The 18,775-nt window shown below is 32.7% G+C and overlaps 1 protein-coding gene across 1 annotated transcript in view; it reads left to right on the forward strand.

Annotated features, from left to right (window-relative positions):
* Positions 1–2,444: 2,444 nt before the first annotated feature.
* The window catches only part of LOC108912284 (probable G-protein coupled receptor Mth-like 1), a 227,511-nt gene continuing 211,180 nt past the window's right edge, over positions 2,445–18,775 (forward strand). Inside the window, exon 1 of the mRNA XM_018717484.1 lies at positions 2,445–3,114. Coding sequence (XP_018573000.1) covers positions 2,445–3,114 — 670 coding nt within the window. The remainder of the gene's footprint in view (positions 3,115–18,775) is intronic.

Here is an 18,775-nt window from a genome sequence, read left to right on the forward strand (position 1 = left end):
ACCAATGTTTATAGGAACTTTTTTTACTATTTTTGGCCTTACTTTCACCTCCTTAATTTTGTACAAACTTTTCCAAACACCCTGTATACATAAATTTTAATTGCCAATAACTTTCCCTAATCCAATTTTTTTGTACAAAAATTATATTTTGCCTAAACAGATATGATTATTTTTTCAAACTGAATTTTCAAAATCCGGAGATTTCCTGTATACAGGGTGGTCCGAATTTTATGCAGGAAACTTCGAGGGTAGATAGATCTCTTTAAAATAATAGGTGTTTGCCTTATAAACATGGGTCTGGAACGGCTTCGTTTTAGAGATACAGGGTGTTAAATTTGTTGATTTTTTGTTTATATCTCCGGAATTTATTAACCGATCTCAATAAAATTTGGTATAGATAATGTATGCCAGTAGACCTTGCATTCCCTAAAATTCGAGCTCTAGAGGTTCAACCAGTGGTGTACAACTGGACAGGGGTCGCCCTCTTTTTATAANTTTTTGACGTTTGTAGAAAAATGTGATTAGGCACGCTATTTAATGATTATATTCTATATTTATATAGAATTTAACCTAAATAAGCGACCCTACAGGTAAATGAATTGCAAAACAGCTTACAGAGCTAGTCGTTGGTCTGGTCTGCTGATTTTTTTCGAATATTACCAAATTTCTGTTCGTGCCGTTTGTGTTAAAATACAAAAAAAATGTGTTCGACACTAAAATCATGTTTCGTATAATATACAGGGTGGTCCAGATTTTAATAGACAAACTTCAAGAAAGAACTAAACAACAAAAATTAACATCACTTTGCTCGATAAACATAGGCGCAGAAAGTCACCGTTTATGAGATATAGGGCGTTGAAATTAACAAAAAATAAAATTTATCCAAATTTGGTACACATTTTTTCTTCTAGTTCTGTATGCACACATACCAAATTCAAAAACCAGTGGCGGAGAAACAAGGATATCGTTTCCTTATTCAAAGTAAAACTTCTACGCCACTGAATTAATTGGTAATATGAAAACATTTTACAACGGTCTGAAACATTCGGATGAAAAAACACGCTTTTATTTTTGGCGAAAAGTGATTGGTTTACGAGTTATGACTTATGAGACATATTATGAAACGGTTTTTCAGATATTTAAAAAAATTGTTTTATTTTTATTAATTTCAACGCCTTGTATCTCATAAACGGTAGCTTTCTGCGCCTATGTCTCTATTGTATAATACTAGAAATCGCGTCCCCGATCCCCAACCACCCCTCTGGACTGGGCGCCAATAGAGGACAAGCCTTGATCGCAGCGGCCCATCTGTAAAGGNTGCGAAATACTTCGCACCCTAGTGCGCGAAGTATTTCGCGCACGGTGTCATGGTAACGTAAGAATCCGAAAAAAAGTGTCACTTCGCATATTGTTGTCAATGCGCAAACCTTGTCATTTTTTGAAGTTTGTAGAAAAATGTGATTAGGCACGCTATTTAATGATTATATTCTATATTTATATAGAATTTACCCTACAGGTAAATTAATTGCAAAGCAGCTTACAGAGCTAGTCGTTGGTCTGGTCTGCCGATTTTTTTCTAATATTACCAAATTTCTGTTCGCGCGGTTTGTGTTAAAATACAAAAAAAATGTGTCTGACACTAAAAACATGTTTCGTATAATATACAGGGTGGTCCAGATTTTAATAGATAAACTTCGAGAAAGTACTAAACAACAAAAATTAACATCACTTTACTCGATGAACATAGGCGTAGAAAGTCACCGTTTATGAGATATATAGGGCGTTGAAATTAACAAAAAATAAAATTTATCCAAATTTGGTACACATTTTTTTCAAATATTTCTTCTAGTTCTGTATGTACACATTCCAAATTCAAAAACCAGTGGCGGAGAAACAAGGATATCGTTTCCTTATTCAAAGTAAAACTTCTACGCCACTGAAGTAATTGGTAATATGAATACATTTTACAACGGTCTGAAACATTCGGATGAAAAAACACGCCTTTATTTTTGGTTTACGAGTTATGAGACATATTATGATGCGGTTTTCCAGATATTTAAAAAAATTGTTTTACTTTTATTAATTTCAACGCCTTGTATCTCATAAACGGTAGCTTTCTGCGCCTATGTCTCTATTGTATAATACTAGAAATCGCGTCTCCGATCCCCAACCACCCCTCTGGACTGGGCGCCAATAGAGGACAAGCCTTGATCGCAGCGGCCCATCTGTAAAGGTAAGACGAACATCAAGTGGGGAGCGACCGGTCCACCGCAACTGTTAACTACTGCGATCGGAAGGAAAACAGTTGACGATCGAGCCTCTCGAGAAGACAGCGTACGCGGCCTACCCAGATCCTCAAAAACACGCGCGTCAGACATTGCGAGTGTGAAATGTCCGACGAAACGAACTATGCTCTGAAATAGAATCGATTTCGGCGTTTCGAAATGACGGTGTCGGCGGGCATTGTTCTGTTAGTTCTGGCGTTTCCAGCGGCTCTGGCCCTAAAGCCCGTGACGATCTCGAAGTGTTGCAACCACGACGAGGTGCTGATGTCGGATTTTAAGTGCTTAAGGAACGAGTCGAGCACCTGGGAACTGCTGGTGTTCACCGCGCGGGAAGGCCTGAAGAAGTTCAGCGGCAAATTGCCGATTCACTGGAAAACCGTGGAGAACCACAGACCGAAGTGCGAGAAACCGGTGATGTTGTTCAACGAGAACAAGAGTAGTGTCCCCTTCTTCAACGGGTCCCTGTTCAGCTTCCACTATAACAAGTTGTTCCACCCCGACCAGTTCTGCCTGGACTACCACTTCACTATGGTGTGCATCGACCCCCAGAGCATTTCTTATCCCGTTGTTAAAAAATGCTGTGGGGACGACGCTATATTCTCGCAGAAGAACAACACTTGTATATACTTTAAAGGTGACACTTACAAAATTGACATAGGTCAGGACAAGACGCTCGGGGCAGGGTTTCCTTCTTGTCCGGACAAGAGGCACCAAGTTGTGGCTGAACTGCACGAGTCCAAGATATTGGGCAACGGCAGTTTGTCCGTGAACGATAAGTTCCTCTTGCCAGCTGGGAATTTTTGTCTGGAACACGTGCTGGAGCATGCCGGTAAGTTGACGCCAGGAGAACCATAGCATTAATTTTCCCCGCAAAACAAGCTTCAAAAGAAATGAGTAAAAACAACACACACACATAAATATTTTAAACTTTAAATGACCTTTTAAGTAAATGAAAAACGTTATTGATAAACAGTTCGTTGTCCCGTCGACAATTGCTATGTTTTTCTTAGAACATAAGCAATATTCCCATTGGTTGGAGAAATACATAAAATTAAAATTCAGGACAAATACCTTTTCATATAATTTATGTACATGTATGCATACATTAGTGAAAGAATTATGCATGATGGCACGCATATTCAACAAGATAGGAAGTGGAGTTGAACCCGTATTTTTGATTGATTTAATTGAGAAAAAGTGAGATTGTTATGACTCATCATAGTAACTAAGTATAAAGTTCGCAATGTTTGCAGTCATTAATGTCGAAGGTTTTAAGGTGAAAGTAAGTGATGTTGCTCGTAAGGTGAAATTATTTTAAATTTTCAATGACTAAGAACTCTACCACTGGCGGTGAAAGCACTAAAAACGTTACCATGTGTTTATTAGTACACCTCTTTTTGCTGACTATAGTTAAAAGAAATTTTTATGTACAAGGTGTTTCCTCTAAAAATCCTAAGCCTGATATCTCGAAAACCAAAAGAGATATCTAAATTTTACTATATTTATAACATAATAACTTTTCGATTCGATTAAGGAAATGAAAATCCAGTAAATTCTGACCTACCAATTAATTTTGGAATGGATGTAAGTGCTTATCATATCAAGTTTTACTGGTTAAAATTGTTTGACTAGAAATTATTTAATTCGATGTTTTTTAAAACGTTTTCGTCTTTATTTTTCCAAGTTATAAAAAATAGTTAATTCAAAAGGGCAATTGATAAAATGTATTGGAGACTATGGATTTAACTTGATTAAAAGCAATAACTTTAAACTGCAAATAAAACATTTACCGAAATAGATTTAATTTTTTTAAATTTTCAGTCGGTTCTTATTTTTGTCAATAAATAATTTTGTTTAGAGAGCACGAATATGAGCAACTTTTATTAAACAACTGATGGTCTAAATGCTTCTCTTTTCGAGAAATTAATTAAGAACGTAAGTCGACCCTGTGCATCTTGTGCACGTGCGTTGTGTGTTGCAGTATTACTTAGTCGGCGTATAAGTACATATTGTAAAATAATCATAAAAACTACTTAGGAAAATGTGAAATCGTATATAAAAATTAAAACAAGTAGATAATTAATTGTTAATAGTGCAGTAGATACTCTAAATAAAATAAGTTACCATTTTACCAAGATTAATTTAATGTGAAATAGTTCCCAAACACCGATGTCCCAGAAATAATTGAAACATTGAAACATTTGGAACCGCACATTTAAATTATCAAAGGCAACAATTTTTGTCTAATATTTTTGTTTTCGAAAGACTCTTAATTTGTAAGAGAATATAATATTAAAAAATTCTAAATTCTTGTTGCACGAGACTGCGACTGAAGTCGAAACTTAGTTGTTTTACTGATAAACAAAAGATTTTAAGATCATTCCATAAAATATTAGTTACTTAGTTATTTCTTTAATCCATAGGCTACTCGTTAGCAGTGGGTACAAACCAACCGAAAAAATTTATTAGACAAAAGTGTTGCTTTTGATGGGTTAAAACTTTGGCGCTTAATTTTGGGACACCCTGTATAATAATTTTTTGTTCTTTAAAAAAATATATACAGCTTATATCTATATCTGGAATCAGTGATCTTTTAAATCAAATTCAAATGTCGTTTGAGTACAAATCTCGACATACACGAACTTTAGAACTTAAATATCTCATTTTATTTTCGAGATATCGTGCATTTTTAAATGAAACCCTTATACCTATGCTTAAGTGCAAATTATGATATAATTTTAAAACTTGCAAAAACCAATTCTAGGATTTCTCGATATTTTTTTGAAGACCGTTTCTTGAACTTTCTTGCTTTAATGCAAATCGATATGTTTTTAAGTTTTGCTCAATAGCTTTCTTCTTGGTTTCCGCAATTTCAATGATTCTCAAAGATGTGAGGTAACTATCCAGAAAATTTATATTAATGCTGTATATAGGATTTGGTATCGGCAACGCACATGGCAATGGATAAAAATAGAAATAAAAGAATCAGCTGGTAAAATGTCAATTAAAAGTTCTCACAAATTCACAATTGTACCACCATTGACTATAATTTGTATAGAAAATACAACTAATTGTCACACTTTACCAACAAATTGTATTTAAAATGTTTGAATAAAACCTCACCGTTGTACAGTCTTTCCGAAGTCAGGTGAACATGTAAAAACGCCTGGCAATAAAATTTAATGAGTTTCATAAGCGTCCCTAAAAAAGTTTTCTGATGACTGTAAAAACTTATAATAATTTGTATATAATGTGCAGAAAATTTCTATTATTTGTTCATTTAGCCAACAACACATTTTAATTATTTATGTCCTCAAACAATTTTGTTATATTGATGGTAAATTTCGTTTTGTTCCATTTCAAAAGGTCTCCAAAATGCCATGTTGTAATAATATTATTTCTCCCTTTCGCAATTGTAATATCAATGATTAATAGAAGGTGCCTATAAAAAATTAAAATTACCTGAATCACACCAAATTCTGCATTGCTGCACTGCACTGCTGGGCAATTTGTCGACCACTTGTCAACTGCTGAGATTTATTGCCCAGTATTGCCCAGACTATAATAAAGTATATCTCGAAATATATTTTAATAAATAACTACAATAACAGATACAAGTTGTAGAATTCAACAGGATAATACTAATAAATTTTACTGCAATAAAAATAGGTATATTTTTTTGAAGAATGACATACGAAAATTATTTATATGCATAATTACAATAATGATAACATTTGCACAAAATGGAGTCATAATAATATCGTAAATTTTTATAAGATATTTTTTCCGCGCAGTAAAAAATACCTGAAGAAGTTAATGGCAAACTAAATTGAATACTTATTTATTTTACATATATTGAGATGCATATTTAAAATGCCTGTGTCAAAAAATTAAATAAAATTGAAATAAAAATTGTTGCTTTTTTAACAGGATCTTTTCTACAAAGGGAAATGGCAGATCTAACCAAGGATGGATAGATATTCTGTCGGTAACATTAACAACATAAACTGTATGTTTAATGCTACACCGGTTTCGAATAGAAAGCAACTAAACAGATATTTTCAATTTTATGCTCTAGAAAACCCATTGTGGAAAACCATAAAATGTTCATCTACTCCATCACGAACTGTATAATGACTGTAATTAAGCGGGATATTGTAACGACACTCGAAACTATCATAAAAGTGGGTTGCCGATTACGGTCAGACCACTCTTTGCTTTGCTTGTTCGAGTTGATCCACAGAAAATCCAGAGGTAGGCATTTCGTTTGCAAATAAAAGGTTACAACAATCCTTCGTATTAGGAAGTAAACGGAAGGACACTTAGCAGAACGTAAACAATGTCATAAAACTTAAGAATTAAGTTCATTGTTTTATATCTCTTTTTATGTTCCAAGGGATATTTAAAATAAATTTGGGTATTATGCTTGATTTATACAAGGTGAATCTTAAAAATATGTTTAAATTGTTGTATTCCAAGCCCTGAGTGTATTTCAAATTTTAGTAAAGTATTAAATTTGGACTACGAAGCCGTCTGCATACGCGCAGAAAATCCAACCAAAATAGTTGCCAAAATTTTCACCTATGTTTCAAATTCAATCTCTGAAACTGACCAAAGAGGCCGCAAATCGCTTCAAACACCTAGTCATGACAGGCGACATCTGTTAAAATTTCGCCCCAGGCGTTTAGAATCACGAAAACCCCAGGAAAGCTTATCTAAAGAATCAGCCATATTCCACGACGCGGAAATCAACTGTCATGAATCGTCGAATCCAAAGAGGCCAGATGTCAGAATCCATACCGAAGAGCAGTACCCGAGAGTTGTCAGAGCCATTGAGCGTGATGGAACGTCGACTCTGGTGTCGTGTAGTTCAATAACTAGAGCAGAAGTCTCTGGTTAGTGTATAAACATACACAACCCGAATTCAAGCGTATTCATTACCTTTCGATTCTTTGAAGTCGTCCATACTTATGTAAAGGGAAATAAGTCCTAATGCTGTACTGAGTGCTCCGCACGACGGGTCCGAAAAAACGGAAAATCATCAATTAATAGAATTTTTCGCAATTTATTTAATGAATTTCAACTTGAGACGTAACAATATTTTGTAAAAATTTACAATAAACTTTATATCAATTCAAAACATTGTTAAAAATTCACTTTTTCACATTAACTAGTTAATAAAACATTTTCCACTTCAGAAATTCTCAAAGGTCACCTTAGAGTCTTATAGGTAATAAAGTTACATATTTGCTTGCGGCTTTTCTAAAGAATACGCCTCTTTTGACGTATTTAGAGACGATCTGACATTAAAAAATTAAATAAAACACTAACGTTGATTTACAGGGCCCAATCTGTTTAAAATAGCTTTCTAACAAGTTTACTTCTAACGCCCCCACTTGATTTATCGCAGAGGAATAAAAATCCATCGATTTATTTCAAAACTGACGCCACATAAAATCGTATATCTGTTCGATTAGAAATAGTTGCACAAGTTCTCGATTCTGCACTAGCGCGGTGGCGAACGAGACCGAATTTTTCTGGACAAAGAGGCAGCCAGTTCAGACATGAATTCAGTAAATATTTATTTATGATTGTATCGACGAGTCATCGTACCCAAGTGTCGTACATTGGAAGTTGAGACTAATGCTTTCTATTATTTTATTATAAAATAAATATTATTGAACCTGATAACAAATGTATGCCAATCATTTCCAAAACTATTTCGAAATTTATTGTTGATGACGATATAATGAAGACGAAACGTCTTTGCTAGTTATTTTGGGTAGGGCCTAAAAAGTTTTGACTGAGGTCTTCTCTATATATTTTCGTTAAATGATCATGAAAGTAGAAACGATTTTGTCAACCTTCTTTTAACATTTTCTTCTAAGTAAAAGTTTTAATCGAAATATGTACAGAATGATTCAAAACTTATCAAATTAGGACTGTGGTGTATCACGTCAATATTGGAGTTGATTTTGTTAAAGATTTTTTTTCTATTCCTTACAGAAGAAAAGAAAAAGAAATTGTCCAATTTAAATAATTATTAACCGCTACTTAATTGGGCGATTTTACCTTAGACTCTGCGATAAATAAAAATTAGAAGTTTTTATCATTTGTTGTTGGTTTTTATAACGTTAACATTTTATAATAGGTACATAAATAGACACCGCAATCTACAGGGTGTTAGACTGCCTTAATTTTAACAAACGATAGAATACATTAAAATAAACAAAAAAACCTTATATGACATGGGTCCTAAACTCAACCATTTCCGAGAAAAAAAAAATCAAAATATTCAACTTGTTCGATTAACTAAGGAATATTGACATAACTGCGTGCATAGAATACCATAAAATACAATGTTTATCACTTTTTTGAACTTCTTTATGCTTAATTCTAAAAAATAAGTGTTGTAATAAATTTAAAATTCGATAAAATTCATGTCGAGCAATGTGACAACGGCGCAGCGAATAACACGAAGTACTAAGATGTCCAGCCAGCAATACGCAATTCAGTTGGTATCTGGAATTGGACCGTGTCTGAGTGTTTTTCCGTACCACTATTTCCTTTTCTGGTGACATTTTGAGCATATGTTGTAGTTTGTTTTGTACTTGTGCATTTAAAAATTACTGAATTTGGCTTTTTGATAAGCACCTAAATTATTTTTAATACGTATGATTATTTGGATGACGTGAATCTTTGAGTACTTTAATTACATATTTTTCAAATTCCTACTTTGATTAAAAGTTAAATGCCTGTTTTAAGAGATTCATAATTACTAACATTCGAGCTAATATTTAAGCACAACACTATCTTCGTACTAGAAAATTGATACATTTTATTTTATTTATTTAAAAACTGGAAAACAATTGTCTTGAAATTTACCAAATGTTTCACAATAATGGCTGTTTACATTTTTTCCGTAGGACAAGTCTGCCGCGTGCGTACATGGTATGCATCAGCTGTATAGCTTAGGTTAAGCGCTGTTGTCACGTTGTGATGAAACTCCCCAATATTAATACTCGCTATATTTTGAAATCTGTTAATCTTACGCCCCTGTAATATACAACTTTTTTGTTCATTTATGATTACTGTATCTCATGCTGAAGTAATGGTAGTCAAACTTCTTACACCCTGTATATTATGTTGGTAAGCGGCAATACGCGTTGTAGTAGCAGAAATAGTCTTAATTTGTGGTCAACCTATGTGCCGCTCTATGCGCACGATACACAATGCTACTGACTATCGTAAAAACACGTGCCATATAATCGACCAAGCAAAGTGTCAAACTCACTTAGATACAAACGACAATGAATAGTACGGCCAGCGTCCCTCAGCAAAAAACCGACACGCCAGGCCGACAGGGCAGGGCAAGATATCGAATAAATTGATCGATGCGAAGCTTCAGATCAGAGGTAGACATGTGCATACTGTTTGTGCATTTGTAGTATAATTTCTTATTAAAATAAATCAATGGAGGTGAAAAATAAAAGAAAGGAATTTAATTCCCAGTCGAATAATGTCGTGTTTTTATTTTAACATCCTGAAAATAATGCGGAACATTTCAAGGCACGCGATAAATTGTTACAGTAGTTTATTGGCTTATTTTTTTCTTGAAATTCTCTCAACAAATTTCGTAGGGAGTGTACAAATGGTTTTATTATATGTTTCCTCACTAAATATAAATAAAAACAAATAATAAAAAATACAAGCATTTTTTGACTTTATGACTTTTGTGCGTTGGGTATCAAAGGCAAGCGTCGCCCATGCATAATTTGTGCAGTAACTAGACGTTAAAAAAATTAACACGGTTAATTTACGCAATGCACATAAATTTTCTGAGAAATTTTATTTGTGTTAATAAACTTGAATACAGGCAATGAGAAATGGAGTCAATATCGTAAAAAAAATTATAAGATCCTTATAGTCTCCGAGAAAAAAATTATACGCGTGACCTCAGCAACTCCGAATACTGAAATCCGATTTTACAATCGTCGTTACCATAATGTCTACCTGTTATCTGTGGTGTTTACAATAGTTTTTTAGTAGTTAGTGTTAAAAATGGTTTGCGTGTATAGCAACTCGGAGTTGATGGATATCGTTTTAATTTATGGTGAAGCATTTGTGTTATGGTGAAGCAAGACAACATTTGTGTTAGTTCGTAGAAACTGAGTACCTAATACGGACTCAAATGTGTTTACACGTCGGCGGATAAAATTTTGAACGATTGTTGTAACATCGGGAATGTCAAATTATTTTATTATTTAAAAACACAAATTAATTTTATTAATTGATAATAACAATAGCGGCAAAAGCAGTTGAATTTGCTGATATAAAATAGGTGCTATAGAATTCTATTTATTACTTTCTTTGCGAAACTTTTTTTTATCACGCTTTGCCGCCATGCCGGTCGCATTGTGCGGGGTCAGGTTTTACAGTGGACCAGTTTCCAGTGCCGTGCAGAAGTGTATTTTAAATCATTTTCGAATTGCCCTTTTTGATTTTTTCTGTACAAAATTGTATTTGTAAGAGTCCCCTGTACATCCAAAATTTTTTTTGGATAAGTTCTGAATCACCCTGTATGTCTTCACTTGGTGGAATTACTACTTTTGTTTTGTAGCATAATTTTTAGAATCCACTGTCAGTAAGATAAGATACGCTGTTTTTTGATGTATAAAAGTAGAAAATCCACAAAAAGCAGTCTGTCAAACCGATTTTTAATTGTTTCTGTTTTACGATTGAAACTGAATCGATTTCTTTGAGTACGAACCAAATTTCCTCACTTCTCAAGCAATCTAGGTAACAACAGGGCCACCTCATAAAATTCCAATTCCAACCCGGCCGAAAATAATTGGCACCGAAGTCGTGTTGATAAATTATTTAATCTTTTTTTTAGAAATACACAAACACGTTTCTAGTTGATACAACAACACATGCTCATTTCTATTAGCATAACGTACTCTGGCACTTGCAATCCAGTTATTATTTCTAGATTTCTTTACATACCTATCGAAACCGCGACATTATTTTCGGCCTACCGATCCAAGTTCGAATTTCGTGGGCGAGGAGATTTTTGTGTCTGTAAAATTTGCGAGGACGTGTTTTTATTTAAAATATGAAGTAGTCCAATAATTTTGTGTAGGTTTCCATGCAATTTTCTATATTTAGAGTTAGATGTACGATGTACACATAAAAGTGGGAAATATACAGGGCGAGTTGTACTCAAAATTAAATCATAGTACTTTTGAAAATCAATAAGCTTTTTCATAACAACATTTTTTGAAAAATGCTCCCTCTTCTATACGGGTTGTAACTTTAAGTGGAGGTGTTTTTTTAGGGGTAAGTACGTGTTCCCCCAGAATACGAATCAGAAATAATTTTTTTACAATGCGAAGTTACAATGAAAAATAATTTAGTAAAACAGATTGCTTTTGTACAACGACGAGTTAGCGACGAGTTATTTTAAAGCACCATATTTTTTTAATATCACTGTGGTCGAGCGCCGAACATAAAAAACATTCTATCATTTCTAAAAAAATAAAACATTTTACATGATTTATTAAAGACGTGTTAACTAATATTAGTACGGAGATATGTTACTAATTGTAAATATATTTTTTTAATCAACTATTACACAGGGAAACTAATGGTAAATAATTTAGCAACAATAGATTACTTTAATATGACGACTTGTTATTTTAAATTTAATTTAATTGTTTTATGTCAACGTAGATAAAGCGCCGAACATTAAAAAAAATTTTTCTTAGTAATTAAAAATTTGCACATGCTTTATGAGTACCTGTTATCCAATATGGGTATGTAGATACGTTACTAATTGTAAATAAAACTAAATTATGTTTTAAAATAATAATAAAATTTTATTTTAATCATTTTAAGTTTTACAAACAATTATGTGTTGCTATTTTTTTACTCAAGGCGGGTGGTGTGGAAATTTGCTTTTTAATAACCTTTCGTTTGTTATGAGATTTGACAACAATGCACAACCCAGTATATGCTCTGTGTGTGTATGCTCTGCATCTAACGCGGGCCGTTATTTGAGGAAACACTAGCTTGTCAAGCGGCGGGGTATGAAAATTACTAAAAAAAAGGTAAAAAGGAAATGAAGTTTCCACGAGGCTATTTGAAAAAATAAACTATTTATATATTTTTTAAAGGTCAAAGGTAATGAAGTTTAAAAAATAAATGTGTATGCATATTTTTATATTTTTCCAAGTAACAGAGATGTTCAAACTGATTTTGGATTATTTTATGTTTCATGAGAATTTCACTAAAAATATTTGAAAGAAGAAAATAAATAAAATTGTGCAAATTTAATTTTATTTATACTATAACACAGTTGAAGTACTTGTTTAGAAACTGTTTGAAATGTGTAACATCATATGTAAACCTGAATATCTCGCAAACAGTTTGATTTGTCGAAACTAAACAAGAGTATCAATAACTAACGATATTATGGGAAACAACTACTCTGCGGATTAAAGCCCTGCCCAGCACTTAATTACACTCGCAATATCTAGTAAACAACCTAGATATAAGGGTGATTCACAACTTATCCAAAAAAATTTGGGAATAGATGCGGCATGAGAAATGGAGTCAATATCGTGAAAAAAATTATTGAAGTTATAGTACTTCCAAGCATTACATCGCTGAACAACTGTAGTCTCTAGCGTCATTCACAATACGCATGGAGAGCCACGTGGCCTCAGCGACTCTGAATACTGAAATCCTATTTTACAATCGTTCCGATAGTGTTTACAATAGTTTTTTAGTAGTTAGTATCAAAGACGGCTTACGTGAAAAGCAATTCGGAGTTAATGAATATCGTTTTAATTTATGGTGAAGCAAGACAACATTTCTGTTAGTTCGTAGAAACTGGATGAGACGGGCCCAAACGTATTTACACGTCGGTGGACAAAATAGTGAACAGTTGTTGTAACTGAGATATGTCAAATTATTTTATTATTTAAAACCACAAATTAATTTTATTAATTAATAATAACAATAAGGGCAAAAGCAGTTGACTTTGCCGATATAAAATAGGTGCTATAAATTTCTATTTATTTCTTGCCTTGCGAAATTCTTTCAAGTGTTTGTCCGTTTCTATCACACTTGCCTGCCGGTCGCATTGTGCGAGGTCAGGTTTTATCGTGGACCAGATTCCAGTGCCGTACAGAAGTGTATTTTTAAATCATTTTCGAACCGTCCTTTTTGATTTTTTCTTAACAAAATTGTATTGTAAGAGTCCCTGTACATCTAATTTTGTTTAATAAGTTCTGAATCACCCTGTATACATACCTATTGTACTTGAACAGAAAAGTACAAATTACAGATGCAAAGAAATATATGCAAAATAAATATCTGTTTGTATTATCTTACTTTAAAATTACGATGATTCGCAAGTTACTGCAGAGATATGTTATTTCATGATTTTTTGTCAAGATTCTTCTCTTATGCCAATTAAGTTGCCCTGTAAAATTTTTTTTTAGCCACAATGGCATAAAAGTATTTAGAATTTAACACTTACACCGGTTGAACCTCAAATGTGTACATATATTTTAAATATGTAGTTAATAGTTTTTTTTTCGAAAAAATTAGGAATAGAGAGCCATGTTTGAAATAAACATGCCGGATTTTTTTAATAGAAAATCTGTTGAGAACCGCTGACTTTTGCTATGCGGTGTTGCCAGTACCCTTAAACTCTTAAATTCTAACTTTTTATAAAAATAGGAAAAAAAGAGTTAGATAAATAAGCATTTCTTTAGACAATATGTCAGAAACTTGGAAATATCGCCATAAAAATTTAGAATTTTCCCATGTTGGTTATATGTAACCCACACTCAAAAAGTACAATTTTTTCTAGAGATCACTGAGGTAAAAACAGAAAAGTTGGGATGAAATAATGACAGCCACAACACCCCCTTACAACAACTCTTTCCGCAGCATGTAGAATTTGAATAATACAGTCTAAATTAGTATCTATTCATATGCCCAAGGTCCAAGTTTAAAACATGAATAAAATATCTCGAAGGACTTTTAAGATATCGGAAAAACGTTATTTCTATCCTCTTTTAAAAGGACCTTATTATTAATTTTCTGAAAAAGTTTATATAAAAAGTTATGACGTACGAACTGTCCTGAAAATAATTTTGGTGGATATTTTTTCACTTAATTTAATCTGGGTCAGTTAAATTCACACGGAAATAAACCAAAGCCGACTATAATTCAGAAGTAACTAATTTGCTTGTTAGTTACGTCAAAATTTCACGTATATTTTCAGATGTGATTAATAATCGCTCTGTTTATATGCCCAAAGTGATGTTTTCTCTGTGTATTCGTACCGTCGTGATGTCTGGATTAACGAGAGCAAGGTTGACACTAACGCGCTTGTATTTTTTTCGTACGTACGACATTCCACATGCCTCGGTAACTTCAGTAACAGGGCAGGTCTATTTTTACATCAAAATAGAAAGAGTCATTGCGCTTTGCCGTCCGAAACGCTTGGGATTCTTCATATTTCTCGCCGAGATTCATATTTTTAAACGCTTTTAAGAGGGCTGCCTTGTGGAATTTAGTCTGATGGATGAAGCTTTTTACATTTCGAATTTTGAGATAGTTGTGGAGGCTCGAATACAGACATAAAGACAAGAGATATTCCATTCTACTATAAAAGACCGTTTCAAATGATGGTCTCAGATGATCTTCAAGGTTCCTATTTAGGGCCATTTCTCTTCGCGATGTTCATTAATAACGTTAATTTAATGATGACTAAATCATTTTGCAAAAGTATGTATCTAGACCAGATTTTCTAAATTGCTTGCTAAAATGTGAAAATAAAAAAAATGTGTTTAATTTGTTAGTAATTTGCTGTCAAATTCTAAGGTTTACATTTTCACAGTGATTTCAATAAATGTCATTGTTCTTTTCTGATTAAGAAGTTTAAATGAGGAAAATAGAAACATTTTTCGTCTTCTACATGGTCATGTTTTATTAAAAAACCGCTCTGTGTAAAATTATGGAAGAGAAAGTCAATTATTATCACTTAAAAAAAATGTAGGCTGTATCCTAATCTATGCTATATCAAATATCAAAATACATAGTAGTAATTGCTATCTATAGCAGTAAATGCTTTTCTTACGACTTGTCTCTACATGTCTGATAATAAAGTCTCACAATGTGTATTAGGTTTAGTTGAATATATTTGTTATCACCCCTCTTAAAAGGGTTGCCCACTTTGAAAAATTCTTCAACAGGTACCTCCCAAGATGACTTTTAAGTTTGTTTACCTGTTTCTTAAAAGGATGATAATTTTCACAGATAAGCCTCAAATACATTTAATGAGGATAGCCATAGTAATGAAGATGCCTTTCTAGATGTTTGGTTTAATGAATTTAGATGGTCCTCAGGCAAACGTTAAAATTTGTTAAATCAGGGGATGTGATATTAAATAGCATCCACTTTTTAACTCGTGATCAAAAATATGAAATACACCGTATACAATCAAATGAAAATCAAATTAAAAAAAAATCCATTAAGAAAATTGTGCTATTCATGATTCGACTTGAAAATTCTAGCAGAACGTACTTAATATTTTTTTGTATAAAATGTTTAGTGGATAAAGTTTTTTTTTTGCTTAAATTAGTGTTGGAAATCGCACTTATCATGTTTTAGTTTTGGAAATATTTGATATTTTCGATGATGCTAACAAACGTCAACAAATAAAAAAATATGGAATAAACGGTTTATTTATTATTAACTTAATTAAGCGTTTTGCTTTATATTCTGTCAAAAAAGTGTTCGGAAATTGTCGATAAAACACAATATATTCAATTAATCATCAAAATATTTATTTTGTCTCCTTCAAAATATGCCCCATTTGAAGCAATGCACTTTTTCCAACGAACAACCCAGTCTTCAAAGGATTTTTTAAATGCATATTCAGGGATTTTTGTTTTATGGCTTCTATCGTCGGGAAACGTATTCCACGAAATGGTAATATGAGTTTGGGAAAGAGGAAAAAGTCAGCAGGAACCATATCCGTCGAAGACAGTGGCTGCTTCATGACATTCGTTGAGTTTTTGGTCAAAAATTGATTTACAATTATCGCTTTGTGGTGGTGCATTATTCTGGTGCAAAATCCAAGAATTTTCCTTCCATATATTTGGACTTTTGTGAAGGATACGCTTTTTCATACGCCTCATAATGCCCAGATAATATTCTTTGTTGACTGTTTCTCCATCTGGAAGGAATTCTGTGTGGACAACATCACGATAGTCAAAGATAACTGTCATCGTGGCATGATGTTGTATCTACGTTACGCGGAATTCTTAAATGACAAATTGCGGGTAAGAAAAATGTACTATTTTTAGAAATTGTACAGGGTTACTCACTATAATCTGACAATTTATTGTGAGTTTATTATTGAAATTACAAAACAGTTTTTAATACAAAAGATTTAGCTTTTTTATGAATTCTTATAATACAATATTTGAAAAAACAATTGAATAATGGAAATCACTAAATGAAATAATTTTTTTTAATGGAATACCCTATAAATTAGTGCATATTTAATTAATTACATTTTTATCTTTTTAAAAATATATAATATGTTACTGTTTGATTCAGGACTTTTCGACACATTTCAGTTTAAACCATTGAAAAAAATAGGAGGGAAATTTGTGTGACGGATCACAGTGGCTATGGACGAGGCACGTGGAACAAACAAATGACTTTGACAATTTTAAACACTAAGAAGTTTTAAAAAAAGAAAAAGATTATTAGACAAAAGTTGTTGTTTTGGATAAATTAAATACGTGATTCAAATTTTGGCACTTATCTCTGAAATATCGTGTACAACCATAATTTGTTTACGTTGCATTTGAGAGGGAATATAAATTCGTTTTCAGAATTTATCTTTCTAGAAAAACGCATTTTTCAAAATCGATCACACTGTACTTTGATATTAGTTAACATTAACAAAGGTTATGTTCCGATCTTTGTAACGTTGAAAATTGCTCTCGAAATTATATTGTTGCACAATAATAAAACAGCATTGTGAATGTAATTATTTCAATAGTTTCTATCTGTCACACGACTGATTGTAAGTACGTTGTATTTCTAGTTCTTCTAGAAGTCGTTCCTTTGTCTTTTTACAAGCAGGAATACATTTCTGCATTTCGCTTGATTGGATTTTAAGTATCTTAACCTAGATCTTCTGTTGCAACTGTTGTCGTTTGGCGACACAAATAGTAATAAATAAAACAGTTATTGCGTTCTTGCACGTTGAAGTCACTACCTTGAATATGTATGTATATGATTGGAAAAATATAGCGGCGTATTCTAACCAGTCCTTGCTAATTGCGTGTAATGATCAATTAATTATTTTTTTTGCTATTGTGAACTTGCAATGAGTACGAACACCGGCAACTTAAAAAACTATCTGCATATATTATAAATACATATATAACTGCAAATGACATAATAGTGAATGAATAAGCATAGATATAGATGAAAAGAGTGGCGACTTCATTACCTATTCATAGGCGATACTAGTAGCCACCCCATATTTCGAGAAAGTTGCTTGTTCAGAGCTTAAATGACTACAAAACTGTTCAACTGAAAGAGAAAAACATCTTTTGAGATTTTTCGAAACGGCACAAATTATTGTTAGAATCAGGCGACTCGGTGTATCCTTCAAGATATTTTTTTGACATGATTGATGCCTTTCTTGGAAAAGGTCATCGTCATCATTATTAAGAACGACCAGCAGGCAACAAATTTCTGGAGAACAGATGCCATTGTGTTTATCATTGTGAATGTTATCGTATGAAAGGCCTAAAGGAAGGTCTCTCTGTTATTGCATACATTTAACAACCTTCTTGTAACCGTTCTTCTTATCTTATTTATTAATTATTATTGTTTTTATTGTTTATTGATGATAAATTATCACGTTACAAGGGAATGTGTCACGTCTATTAATAAATACATGAAATGCATTCATCGATCTAGGAGTGTTAATCAGATTTTAGTCGATTTACGGCCTAGAATATAGCCTATATGCAGCTCAAACACAATTTTGAGTAATTGGCATAAAATGGAGAAAAATCGCAGAAATTCACTAGTATACAACGTTTTTTATATCCTTTACGAAATAATAGCAATAACTGTTATTAAAGTATTCCATATCGTTATTAGAACATCTAGTACTGGTTATAAGTTTTATAATAATAAATGTATTAAACTGTTGTATACTCTGTATGAGTTAAAAACATATGTCATTGTTTTCAGAAATTTTATTGGATAACTGTAATTACAAGCTAAGGTTCTAATGTAAACATACATAAAACATACTTTTAAGCATTAAAAATGAAGACAAATCGCTCCCAAAACTGTCCAGTTTATTTTCTTAGCAACGATGCACCCGTATTTTCTTGTATTACATGAGAATTTGCACTATAACTCTTCCACCTTAA

This window comes from Anoplophora glabripennis, unplaced genomic scaffold (genome assembly GCF_000390285.2).
Source record: "Anoplophora glabripennis isolate ALB-LARVAE unplaced genomic scaffold, Agla_2.0 scaffold35, whole genome shotgun sequence".
NCBI classification, from domain to species: Eukaryota; Metazoa; Arthropoda; class Insecta; order Coleoptera; family Cerambycidae; genus Anoplophora; species Anoplophora glabripennis.